This window comes from Carcharhinus amblyrhynchos, chromosome 14, assembly GCF_965287045.1.
Source record: "Carcharhinus amblyrhynchos chromosome 14, sCarAmb.v2.hapA, whole genome shotgun sequence".
Taxonomy (NCBI): domain Eukaryota; kingdom Metazoa; phylum Chordata; class Chondrichthyes; order Carcharhiniformes; family Carcharhinidae; genus Carcharhinus; species Carcharhinus amblyrhynchos.
This window is the reverse complement of record NC_137337.1, coordinates 24,110,919-24,124,202: the sequence shown is the minus strand read 5'-3', so window position 1 is coordinate 24,124,202 and position 13,284 is coordinate 24,110,919. Positions and strand designations below refer to the sequence as shown.

At 40.9% G+C, this 13,284-nt stretch overlaps 1 protein-coding gene across 1 annotated transcript in view; it reads left to right on the top strand.

Moving 5' to 3' along the window:
- Positions 1–13,284, top strand: part of lrrc9 (leucine rich repeat containing 9) — a 152,667-nt gene that overhangs the window by 35,365 nt on the left and 104,018 nt on the right. Inside the window, exons 7-10 of the mRNA XM_080202432.1 lie at positions 2,593–2,775; positions 6,952–7,107; positions 9,666–9,883; positions 11,659–11,790. Coding sequence (XP_080058558.1) covers positions 2,593–2,775; positions 6,952–7,107; positions 9,666–9,883; positions 11,659–11,790 — 689 coding nt within the window. The remainder of the gene's footprint in view (positions 1–2,592; positions 2,776–6,951; positions 7,108–9,665; positions 9,884–11,658; positions 11,791–13,284) is intronic.

Sequence of the window (13,284 nt, the reverse complement as noted above, 5' to 3'; positions counted from 1 at the left end):
GTGGACAGTGATAGCCTTTTTCCTCGGATGGAGAAAGCTAGCACGAGGGGGCATAGCTTTAAATTAAGGGGTGGTAGATATAGGACGGATGTCAGAGGTAGGTTCTTTACCCAGAGGGTGGTGAGGGATTGGAATGCCCTGCCTGCTGCAGTTGTAGATGCGCCTAGTTTGGGGGCGTTTAAGAGATCCGTGGATAGGTTTATGGATGGAAAGGGATTGGTTTAGGTTAGAGGGTCATTGCTTTTTTAATTGGTCAGCGCAGCATCGTGGGCCGAAGGGCCTGTTCTGCACTGAAATGTTCTATGTTCTATGTTCTATGTTCCCCCCCCACCGATCACACACAGAGCGGCAGCAGACAGAGTGTCAGCCCTCCCCACCTGCATGCAAATGCATTAAAATTGATATCGTGCCAGTTTTGGGCACAGTCCCGATGGTGTTCATTTTCGGCCCTTGGCAAAGGGGAACTGGCATGGAGGCGATTGCAGATCACACTACTCGCTTCACGCCCAACTTCACCAAGTTTTCATGCCCACAAATGAGGGCAACTTGATGGTAAAATTGGGCCCATTGTGTCAGAATTTTAAAATCTAACAAAAGCATAATTCAGAATTGTTGCTATGTTTTCAAACAGTGTGTGTAGGGGGGCACCAGAGAACGATTCTAAAAGTCAGACCTGAAACACTCTCAATTTCAAGGCCGCCCAGCACTTAGAATGAAAATGGTAAAATAGGGCCGAATGGGTTTAAACATACTTGGATTGAAGATACCCCTAAACAACTTTAAAACTTCTGGATATTAAATATGTTATTTTAAACAGTAAAAATGACTCAGTTGGTAAAATTTAGTATTTGTGCTAATCATTCAAGCCAAGCATTGCTCTAGGAATTAGGGCCCATAATCGCTGATACTATTTTGTAATACTAAAAGAATGCTTGGACATCAGAGATGGTGTCCTTTGGACGGGATATTTAAAAAGAATTCCCATCTCCCTCTTCTGATAATCCAGTCAATGTTATCCCATGCCACTAATCAAACAGGAGTAGCAAGTTGTCCCATTGTCCTTGAAAGCATTGCTTTCTCAACCAGTACCATCAAACTGATTAACTGATTACCTCTGCTGCTAGTGGGATTTTGCCAATAACAACAAAGTAATTAATTGTGGATAAATTGTTTTGAGACATTTTTGTGAAACCTGATGAAATGATCAACATATCTAAATCATTCTTTCATTTGGCTTAGTCAGATCTATCGCACATGTAATAATAAGATCATGGGCGGAACTTTTTGAGAATGATTCTAAGTGTCCAGCTAGCGTGAAAATGGGGGAGTTCCTGATTTATTTTGGACAAGTTTTCATGCCCAATCTTATGTACTTAGTCATTGAAAAAATGGTGTAGACTGTTTCTACCAGTGGGTTGGGCTTAATTCACCAGCCAGCCCCTATAGAGGGACTACTGCACATGTGCCAATCTCTGATGCTGTACATGTGCAATTGCAGTTGTGTGCATTTGGAAGGACACACCCTTTTGCTCTCAGCCTCCCCAGGTGGCCCCTGGTTCCATTGGTGAGGCTAACACAACTGTTCCCCATTCATGGGAAGCAGACGTTTTCCTTGCTGGAGAGAACCGGTGCCAGCGAGGCCATAAAGGTGAGCCTGGTTAATTGAGAGCCGGGCTCACTAAACATATGCAAATCTTCATTTGAATAAATTATTCAGCCTCTCGCCCAAATCTGTCTCCCATAAAATCGTGAAAGCCAAGAAATTAGTCATGATCCTGATTTCTCAGCTCTTGCCCGATTTTTATTGGCTTGCTCCACCCATTGATGGGCGGGGTGAGTCAGTAAAATCCCAGCCTCCATGTTAAATCCTGTATCTGTGAGAATCACTTCATCAGTATTTGACCACCACAATTAGTTTTACTTTTTACTTTTGAAATTGGATGAAAAATGGGTGATTGTGCACCAGGTTCCTGTTTTACAAAGAACAAAAACAGCCCGGGAAACAGGCCCTTCGGCCCAACGAGCCCGCACCGCCATCTCAACACCACCAGTCCCCCTCTCCATCCACGACCCTTGTCTAATGTTTTATGGCCATCCAGATTGAGGGAAACTGATTTAGGGACAATTTATTACTGCCAATCAGCCTAACAGCACATCTTTGGGGTGTGGGAGGAAACCGGAGCACCCGGAGAAAACCCACGCAAGCACGGGGACAATGCGCAAACTCCCACTGACACCGGCCCAAATCCATGTGTCTGCACAGCAATCAGTGATAGTCACTGAGCTGTTGTCTTGCTCACTTTTGATTTCCATTTTCCATAGACTTTAGTGATAACTGATTTGTGACAGCACATTTAATACACAGTGGTAAAAATGAAAGTGGTTAAAATTAATTTATTTTGAAAAATAACCTTTTGTGGCTTGAAAATTTGTGGGTGCCATAAAATTGTTCATACATAATTAACTACCCCAGCACACACACACTGCTGACACCACATATAAATACTGACTGACCCTTTTAAACATACGGTAAGAAAATGTTTCATTATACCTCTGAAGAGTTTAATGTTTCTCCTAATGTTTTTCCTCCAGGAACTCACTAATTTAGCAAGACTACCTGAGCTTCAAATATTAAGTCTGAAGGATCCTCAGTATACTCCAAATCCTGTCTCTCTTCTCTGTAACTACATGACACATGTAGTTTACCACATTCCAAAGCTTTCGAGACTTGACTCTTATGATGTGTCCAGTAAACTTGCTAAGGATTTTGCTGAGGTAAAGAAGTACTCAACAATCTGGTTTCTGAGGAATATGTCTCCTTTTTGAAAGATAACGATATTTTCAAAATAGATGTCTGTATCTCCAAATACTTTAAGATTTTGGTATCATGTGGTTCCCCCTACCCCCATATACTTACATCCTCATTGAGGAAATGTGTCTTGCACCTTCAGCTGTTCATTCTATTCACGCAATAACGTCTCTTTGCTGTTGAACCTTTCCACTTTACATTATTGTACTTTCAAAATAGAAGTGATCATGAGCCTGAGTCCAGACTACACCTATAAATTCTATGTGCCTTTCATACCTGGCAGGAAATTAAGACACAGAAATTTACTGTTGTCTTGTTTGTGTCCAAAGAAAAAGTACTATTTTGCTGATGTTAATAGAAATATTTTCATAACTTGCTTAAAAAAATTTTTATTCACCACTTTAAATCTACTTAACTGAAGTTCTGAATGTCTAGCAGCTGAGTTATCTACCTGCAATGTCAACTGAGTGACATGGGTGAGAAAAAATGTTAGATGTGGCTTGGATAATGCTTCTGAATCATTTAGATATAATAATAAAGCTCCTATGTACTTCGGGCAGGAGTTTTCTTCATTTACATCAGTCCTGTGGGAGCTGTGATAGAAACTGAACGTTGAGTTTTTGCCTGTACTTTCACCTTCCCCTGGCACAGGAACTCATCAGTGATAAGGAAACCAGTATTTAGTTAAACATGTTTAATAGGGACCAGAATTTAGTTAAACATAAGCACTCCCTTTTAAGATTGTGAATCTTAAGTTTTATAATACCAGAAAGATTAATAAGGCAGGGGTTTAAACACAGGTTCCGGACCAAACCGGAGTCCAGAGTTCTCACTTCCTGGCACTGAGACTGTTTCAGCAATATTACCAAGGTGGTCTCCTGATTAGTCGCCTTTGAGGTCACTCTCCAATTGTGGACAGCAGACTGGATGTAGACGCTGCTGGGCTAATCAGAGGGCTGACAACTTTGAAGTGTTGGCAGAACTAAACACTGCTAAGACAGGTTTGGAATCAAGAGGAAACTTCAATATCAAGACTCATGGCGAGGGGTTAAAGAAATGGCCCATTGGAGCAAAAAAGCTGGCAAAGGGAGCCTTGACAGCTTTGATAAAAGGTCATCTGGACTCAAAATGTCAGTTCCTTTCTCTCCTTACAAATGCTGCCAGACCTGCTGAGGTTTTTCAGCATTTTCTCTTTTGGCTCATTGGGGCTGTGGGCTTTGCCTTCCTGCCTGCTCTTTGTAATCATGGGAACACCAGCTCCAGGAGCCAACCCAGCTTGATGCAGAGAGGCCACCTGAATGAAATGGGTGGCCTTCCAATGTTGTATGGCCACTCTGCTGCCAGCAAAATATTTAAATTGGTTGCCTACCTCCATTTGGCAGGCACTCATCCTCCACCTGGTCCCACTAGTGGGAAATCTCCCTAGCGCAGGGATTGTGTGAGAGAGTAGTCCCAATGTGGTTTCTTGCTATTTCTCTGGCATCCCATCCCCACCCCAACCTATCACTCTGGGGTTGGGACAACTCTACCCATAGGGTCATTGCAGCACAGAAATATGTCATTTGTCACATTGAATCCGTGTTGATTCTCTGTAGAAGAGCCCAGTCAATGCTATTAGCCACATTATCCACTTAATCCCATTTCCCTGAAATGCTTATCCAGTTTCCTTCTGAAATTGTTGAATGTCTTCACTTCCACCAGTCTCATGGCAGTGAGTCCTAGATCAATACCACTCAATGCACTTTTTTTTTTAAAGAAAAGCTCTTCCCCACATTCCCCTGGATCTCTTGCCTAAGAGCTTAAATCTGGGTCCTCCTAGTCCTTGTACCATCAGCTAGTTGGACAGTTTACTTTATCAAATTGCTCTGTCAGATCTTCCTGAACCACCTTTGCTCCAAGGAGAACAACTCCAGCTTCTCCAATTTAAACTTGTAATCAAAATCTCTCATCCCTTTTGGTAAATCTTCTCTATATGCTTTCAAGGATTTTTGCATTTTTCCCAAAATGTGGTGATCAGAACTAGATACAATATTCTGGCCTAATCAGATTTATGCAATGAACCCTGTGATTCCTTTGTTCCTGTACACACTTTACAGAACAATGCCATTAAGCCTATATTGTCCCTCCCTATTCCTCTGCCACAGTGTATGACCTGACGCTGTATTACATTTTAACTGCCACTATCCAATCTACTGGACTATGGTAGGAATTTTGCAGTCTGCACAGAGTGCTAGCTGAGGCGAGAAAAACCACCATGCAGCACTCCAGCAGCACAGCCAAGTTTTCTCTCCAGATTCTCTGGCATTGTGTGCACAGAAAATTTAGGGGTGTAGTTTTACCGTCATGCTGGTGGAGCAGAACTTGATAGAGCCACCAATGCTGACTCCACAGAGATTGGGGTGCTGTTTTTAATAGGTGTCCTGATCTGCACTGAAAAAAATACCCTTCCACCCCCCTCCCCCGTAAGCACTGGGGCAATCCACTGCCTGGGCATGATTGTCTCCCCTAGAAGCTATATGATCTGCGCATCCCTGGTGGGTTCCCCCTGATAGCTTTATGTTTTGCAAAAGCAGTTGTAAACCTCATCAACATAACATCATGGGGGGATTTTTTTATGTGGAGGGAACATATGACAGGGAAGCCCTTTAAGCTTCCATTTAAGTTTCTTAGTATGTATTTTAAAGAGGTTCCACCCTCATTATATCACTGGTCTGAAATGGGCTGGGGGAAATCAGAAAACAAGGTTTTTGCCAGCGAGAGTCTAATTTTCCAATTCTTGAGAGATTTTAGCACCCAAATCACAATTTGCACTTGTGATGAAAATGAGCGCAAATTGCCCCCTATATGTGTTCTGTTCCATTCAACTGATGCCATTTTCACTGTCAGCCAGACCTCCAAGTGAGATGTCATGGACAAATTTTGAATTTTACCAATATTCCAAAACAAAGCCATTTATATGCAATGGTTCTAGCACTCACCCTTGGGAAATATCACTGTCCCACAATCTTAAAAAATCACCGTTTGCCACAACTGACTGCTTCCTGTTCTTAAGTCAGTTACCCAACTGTCACTGTCTCTCTTATTCCATGACCCTCAGTTTTGTTTACCAACCTTTCATGTGGTACTCTGTTTATATCAATTTTCAGAAAGCATTTGACACCATCCTTTGCATTCTCTTCATAGACTTCCCAGTTCCTTCATCAAAAAATTCAGTTCGATTAGTACGACACTGCCTCCCCACACATCAATGCTAGCTTTCCTTAATTATCAGAAGACTCTTGTCAATTTGTCCCCCCGCAATCCCTGCTTCTACAAATGCTTTGCCAACTTCCTCTTCCTTAATAAACCCTGATACAAAGTACTCATTAATTATTCTAACCTTGCCCCATCCTTCCAGGCATACATCCTTCTCTGCACCCAGCAGACCTCATCCATTTCTTGTTACCCACCTTCTATTTATCCACCGGTAGAAGATTTTTATGGTCCCTTTAATGTTAATTGCTAAGCTTTTCTCATATTCTCACCTTGTCAGTCTTTTATTCCTCTTCACATTCCCTCTCAGCTTATTATATTTCACCTGGTTTTTGCTTGAAGAATTCACCTGGCATTCTTCATACTTTTTTTTAAACCATATTCTCTACTTCCCTCGACATTCATGAAGTCCTGGCTTTGGTTCCCTTGCCTTTTGCCCTTGTTGCAATGTATCTAGCCTATACCTGAAACGTTTCTTCCCTCATGTTCACCGAATGTTCTGTTACAGGAATAGCATCAGAAAGACCACACAATTAGCATCGCTCCTTTATGACACTAAATTTATAAAGGACAGATGTCCCATAATTTTCCCTTTTTATTTGATATGGTAAATGAATTGTAAATTATATTAAAGAAAATATAACATACTGACAATAGATAATCTAATAGCATTTCAAGGAAAATCAGCAACTTGAAACATAGGATTACAAGAAACAATGATATCTTCCCAGTGTTTCCACAAATTGTTTTATGTTTTATAATGTAAAATGTGTTAGGGAGTGTAAAAGAAAAATTATGATTTTAGATTGGTCTGTTTATCAGTAGAAACCTTTTAGTGTCAAAGTGAAAATGCAGAATGATTCAGTGGATTTATTTTTCCTTTCATGTAGTCAACTGTGATGAAAAAGAAAATGTATTACAGTATGCGTGTAAAGAACACCCATCGACAGCTAGCTGAAGTTGTAGAAAGGCTGCAAAAGCAACTGAGTTCAATGCAGGAGGTACCTAAGGAGCGAATAAAAACCATCAGCTCCTGCATTAAAGCCGTAAGTACAAGACCCATGTTGGTTATGTGAAAACAGGAAGTTTTGAGTCCAATGTGACTTCTACAGAACTGAAGATAGTTTTTTTTTGCTTTATCTATGCTCATACGCTGTGTTACTATTGTTTAAAATAGTTTAGTTTGTTTTCAATCTTTTTTTTCTGGGGTCCAAGACAAATAATCAAGAACTTGCTACCTTCTTAACATTTTTGCACAACTTTGCAATGATAGAAGTCAGGTTGTATCATTTAAAGTTTGTTGAAATCCCTCTGGAGACCGATATCTTTTAAAAGGAGATGAATTTCCCAGTGACTGACAAACAACAAAGGGCAAGATTTCACTTTGAAAGACCTTTACAGTAACAAACTAAAATCAACATAGATCCAACATTAATTACCTGGCAACCGACACAACAAACCAAAGGAAAGGTACTTTCTCATTAACTAATGAATACAATTGAAACATGTCTTGCTTCTCGCAAATATGTAGTATTCGTACAGTCATCATAGAAACCCCACAGTACAGGAAGAGGCCATTCGGCCCATCGAGTCTGCACTGACCACAATCCCACATACTTCACCCACTAAAGCCTCTAACCTACACATCCAAGGGTACTGAGGGGCAATTTTAGCATGGCCAATCAACCTAACCCGCACATCTTTGGATTGTGGGAGGAAACCAGAGCAGCTGGAGGAATCCCACGCAGACAGGAGGAGAATGTGCAAGCTCCACACAGACAGTGACCCGAGCCGGGAATCGAACCCAGGTCCCTGGAGCTGTGAAGCAGCAGTGTTAACCACTGTGCTACCGTGCTGCCCTGTATTAAGGAGCAGTCGGTGGCAAAGTGGTTAGCAATGCTGCCTCACAGCGCCAGGGACCCGGGTTCACTTCTGGCCTCGGGTGACCGTCTGTGTGGAGTTTGCACATTCTCCCCATGTCTGTGTAGGTTTCCTCCCACACTCCAAAGATGTGTGGGTTAGGTTGATTGACCATGCTAAATTGACCCTGAGTGTCAGAGAAATTAACAGAATAAATAAGTGAGGTTTCGGGAACAGGCCCTGGGTGGAATTGTTGTCAGGTTCTCCAGGTTCATTTTTCTCTGGAAGATCAGGTCAGAAATTTCAACGTCTTTCAATGATTGATCCACTGTACCTGAATTTTGGGCAAGAGTTGATATACTATGCCTGAAAAGTGATGTCGTCAGTAGTATCCTAAAGATTGAGGATGTCTGAAATCCTAATGAAACCAAGTGTTCTCTCCACTCTATAGATACAGAGAATACATTTTATTTTGCTGCCATTGAATAAAAGAGTCAATCACCTCCCTTACAACAGTAAATGGCAAACTGTAAGATGTTGCAAATATTTCCAGCTCCAGCCTAAAAATCAGGCATAATAAGCTAATTGCCACAGTGACCTTTGCAGCTACTGTGAATATAGTCCTTGCCCTGTCTTGAGGTTGTGGCCTCAGGTGATTATAAATGTCACTGAGGACAACTGGAACGCAAATGTCTCGCGTGTTCTTCCTTGTTGAGATCCATGATAATGAATTGCTCCCCGAACACTCTGAGCACTTATGGTCTTCTGCTGAAAATACTTCCACTTCCAGAAGCTTGTCCTCTGCTCATTCTTTAAGCCTTGTTATATTCTAAGGGGAATTGTAGCAACAGTTGGAAGAAATGAACTAGAAACTAATTTTAACTGTTTGATAATCCTATTAAGTACTGCTGGTAACAGGGGGATCCTTCCTGTTTGCTGAACATGTGTTTGGCTATGCAAGGTTTAGAGAGAGCTGAAGTGTTGTACTCCAAAATAGCAACAATGGCTTCAAGTCAGTATCACATGCTGAACAAAAGCATTTTTTGCCTGCTCTCTATACTTCCATATAGAGGAAGTATAGAGAGCACTGTTACTGATACACATTAAGGGGGGAATTTTCCTATCCTGCCCGCTACCAGAATTGTGGCGGCAAACCATGCAAAGGTCCGTCGACCTCAGGCTGGATTTTCCGGTTTTAGGGCGAGCGCAGCTGGAAAATCCCATGCTAAATCTTTTACTGGTATGACATCCAGGACAAATCATCTCAAAGAATGTACATGCATCTCATAAATACTACTTAGGAGTCAGTTAAAGTCATTTGTGGCACTGATAAATGGGAATCAGTGGTATCAACTTCTCACCCCTTGTGTATTTCAAGAATGCTGACTGTTTAAAATATTGTGCATTGTTTCCTGTTGATTGTGGACCAGAGTTTTCACTACATTGGCTGAAGATGTATGCTGTTTTTCTGCAGCACAGAATATTATATTAGTACTGGTCATTCATGGAGATAGCAGGTAACAGATTAACCTAATAGCGATAATGCTCTGGAGCAAATGACTGGTTCATAATTTGTACTACATTGGAGTATTTCCTGAAGGTAAACACAATGAGACCTTGCTGTCCTCGAATTATGCAAGTCACACACCCTTTTTTAGAATGCAATCTTGCAAGCAAATAACTAAGATTGAATATTTTGATAATAAGTGTGATAATAGTTCACAAACCAATTTTCTTGAAACAGCTAGAATCTGAATTGAGATCGCTGCATTTGAGCAAAAGGCAAAATTCTATGTTGACCGTTCTGAATGGGTTGAAGAATAAAGACTGGATTGAAGAAATGCATAGCAGCAGCAGTTCAGTAAAAAACAGCACAGAAGATTCTAATGTCGAGCAGACAATATGTAAAAAACTGGATGCTCTGAAAGAAAGACTAATATTCTGGAACAACAGGCTAGAAGAGTAAGTAAATTAGTTTGTAATATCCTTGCATTATTATTACCAAAGCTGTTTAATTTCTTAACTAATGTTTGATTTTTTTTATGCTTTTTAATTTTCCAAGGAATGTACTGAATGTGACATTGTGTAATTTCAATAAGAATCAGCACTTAACCCAATATTAAATGGTATGCAAACATTGGTAGCACAGAACATGTTACCAAAACTCTTCATCTTGTACTTATCAGGACAAATGCATGAAGGTCAAATTTCAAATGATCACCACAATTTATACTATAGAAAAAAAGGATGCTGACTGGTTGTCAGTTTAACTCTGACTAAACCATTGCCATGAAACAAGTAACAGGGAACTATAAACTCCCCAAATATTTTTTTGGGAAGTGCAAGGCTCGAACATAATCCTTTTGTTTGCAGGGATTGGGTCTTTCCACAGGAATGCATCTTGCTTGCAGCAAGTGTAAATGAGCCAAGTTATGAGCTTGACTGATGATTTCAAATTTGTTGTTGCTGTAGCTCTTAGTGTACACAAAATTTTTTGGAAATCAGCCAAACATGATCTCCCATCATATATCTTTTCACTATAACCTATCCTTCTCACCTGAGTACAGGAAAGAGATAGAGAATCTAATGAACTGGTGTGACAACAATAATCCCTTCCTCAATGTGAACAAACTGAAGGAGATAGTCCTTGATTTCAGGAAGTGTAGTGAAGGATATGCCCCTGTTTACATCAATGGAGAAGAAATAGAAATGGTCGAGAGCTTTAAGTTTTTAGATCACCAACAACCTGTTCTGGTCCCTCCATGCTGACGCTATAGTTAAGAAAGCCCACTAATGCCTCTACTTTCTCAGGAGACTAAGGAAATGTGGCATGTCCACTATAACTCTCTCCAACTTTTACAGATGCACCATAGGAAGCATTATTTCTGGTTGTATCACAGCTTGGTATTGCTCCTGCTCTGTCCAAGACCACAATAAATTACAAAGGCTCATGAATGAAGCCCAGTCGAAAACTCAAACCAGCCTCCCATCCATTGACACTGTCTGCACTTCCCGCTGCCTCGGAAAAGCAGCCAGTATAATCAAGGACCCCATGCACTCCTGACATACTCTCTTCCACCTTCTTCCATCGGGAAAAAGATACAAAAGTCTGAAGACACGTACTAACTGTCTCAAGAACGGCTTCTTCCCTGCAGCCATCGGACTTTTGAATTGACTTACCTCTCATTGAGTTGATCCTTCTTTACACCCTAGTTATGAAGGTAACATTACATTCTATATTCTCTCCTTTCCTTCTCTATGAACAATATGCTTTGTCTGTATAGTGCACGGGAAACAATACTTTTCACTGTATGTTGATACATGTGACAATAATAAATCAAATGCGGTCCGCAAAGTGAACACGCTAATCTCCATCCTATGTCATGATAGCTGTATAATTCAATTATTTCAATCAAATTGTCATGTGGTTAATTAGAAATGACAGTATGTAAATAGTTCTCAGATCTGCTTAGTTAAAGGGACAATGATCTCTGCATCTGCTCCTGATCCTGCTGTCCTACTGGTTGAATGAACCCAGTCACATTATTGTGCTGCATTCATACAGGCACAAATTTTAATAATACAGGAAGTGTGAAACATGCATTCGCAAAGTGTGAGAATATGCATAAATACATAAAATAATGCGCTAATGTTGTTTGTGTGTTAACATGGTATCAAATGCAAATATTCATTTTGTCATCCTGAAATGAAATTGTTCCATTCTGTCTCCTTTACAGAATTGAAGCAAGGTATCAGACTGAAGTAAAACCAATAACTGAGTTTTTTAATTTGAGTGTTCTATTCCTGTTAATTGAACTGGAAACCGTGGGAAATATTCGCTTTGAGGAAGGCACTCCCTCTGATGTATGGTATGGTGATACCTAAAAAATTCTTAGCAAAAGCTTTGTATTACTTCATAGCCACATTTCAGATATTATTTGGAAAAACAGAAGTGTTGAACAGAATCATTCCTGAATTCTAGCAACTTAACGTAGATGTGCTAGTTCTAGTTAATGTCATTCTATATATTTATCAGATTCCTTGGAATGCCAGCAATTATTTGATCTTTAATAGGATATGACTTGCATATGTAATTCTTAATTGATTTCCCGTACCATTGTTCCTACTTAGTCTAAGTTTTCTAATGGTATGAGCTTTATACTGAGTGTATTATTGTTGCAAAACAAAACAACAAATGAAATACACTGCAGGTATTCATGTTCTTAGATCTAACTGAGCACTAAATATGGCCACCTTTTAATGAAACAATGGGCCCAATTTTAACAAACGGGCGCGAAATCGCGGTAAATTCAGGCATTGGACCTGTAATGTGATCTGCACCCGAAACTGAGCAGATCGCGGCTTTACTGACACCCGATTTGGGCGCGGATCCGGTCTGCGCCTCAAAGAGGCGGCCCAACTATTTAAATGCATTAGCATGCATTCAAATTGACTTAATGAACTGCGCGCCCAACTCTACCGCCAAATCCTATTTTACCGTTCCAGATCTGCGCTGTTATCAACAGCACAATAAAAATCCAAAGCGGATTCCTATTTTGTAGGGGAACCCCCGAAGCCCATCCTCCTCACAGACCAGCACTCCCCCCTTCTCCCCTCCGCCACGATCCGAACCCGCTGGGAGGCAGAGTATGTCTGGAGTGCATGGGGTCCTTGATTATGCTGGCTGCTTTTTCGCGGCAGCGGGAAGTGCAGACAGTGTCAATGGATGGGAGGCTGGTTTGAGTGATTGACTGGACTTCATTCATGAGCCTTTGTAATTTATTGTGGTCTTGGACAGAGCAGGAGCAATACCAAGCTGTGATACAACCAGAAATAATGCTTCCTATGGTGCATCTGTAAAAGTTGGAGAGAGTCATAGCGGACATGCTACATTTCCTTAGTCTCCTGAGAAAGTAGAGGCATTGGTGGGATTTTTTAACTATAGTGTCAGCATGGAGGGACCAGAACAGGTTGTTGGTGATCTAGACACCTAAAAACTTAAAGCTCTCGACTATTTCTACTTCTTCTCCATTGATGTAAACAAAGGCATATCCTTCACTACACTTCCTGAAATCAAGGACTATCTCCTTCAGTTTGTTGACATTGAGGAAGGGGTTACTGTTGTTGCACCTTCACTAGATTCTCTATTTCTTTCCTATACTCTTTCTGATCATTGTTTGAGAACTGATCCACTATGGTGATGTCATCAGCAGACTTGAAAATTGAGTTGGAGGGAAATTTGGCCACACAGTCATAGGCGTATAAGGAGTATAGAAAGAGGCTGAGGACACAGCCTTGTGGGGCACTGGTGTTGAGGATGATCATGGAAGTGTTGTTGCCTATCCTTACTGATTGCCATCTGT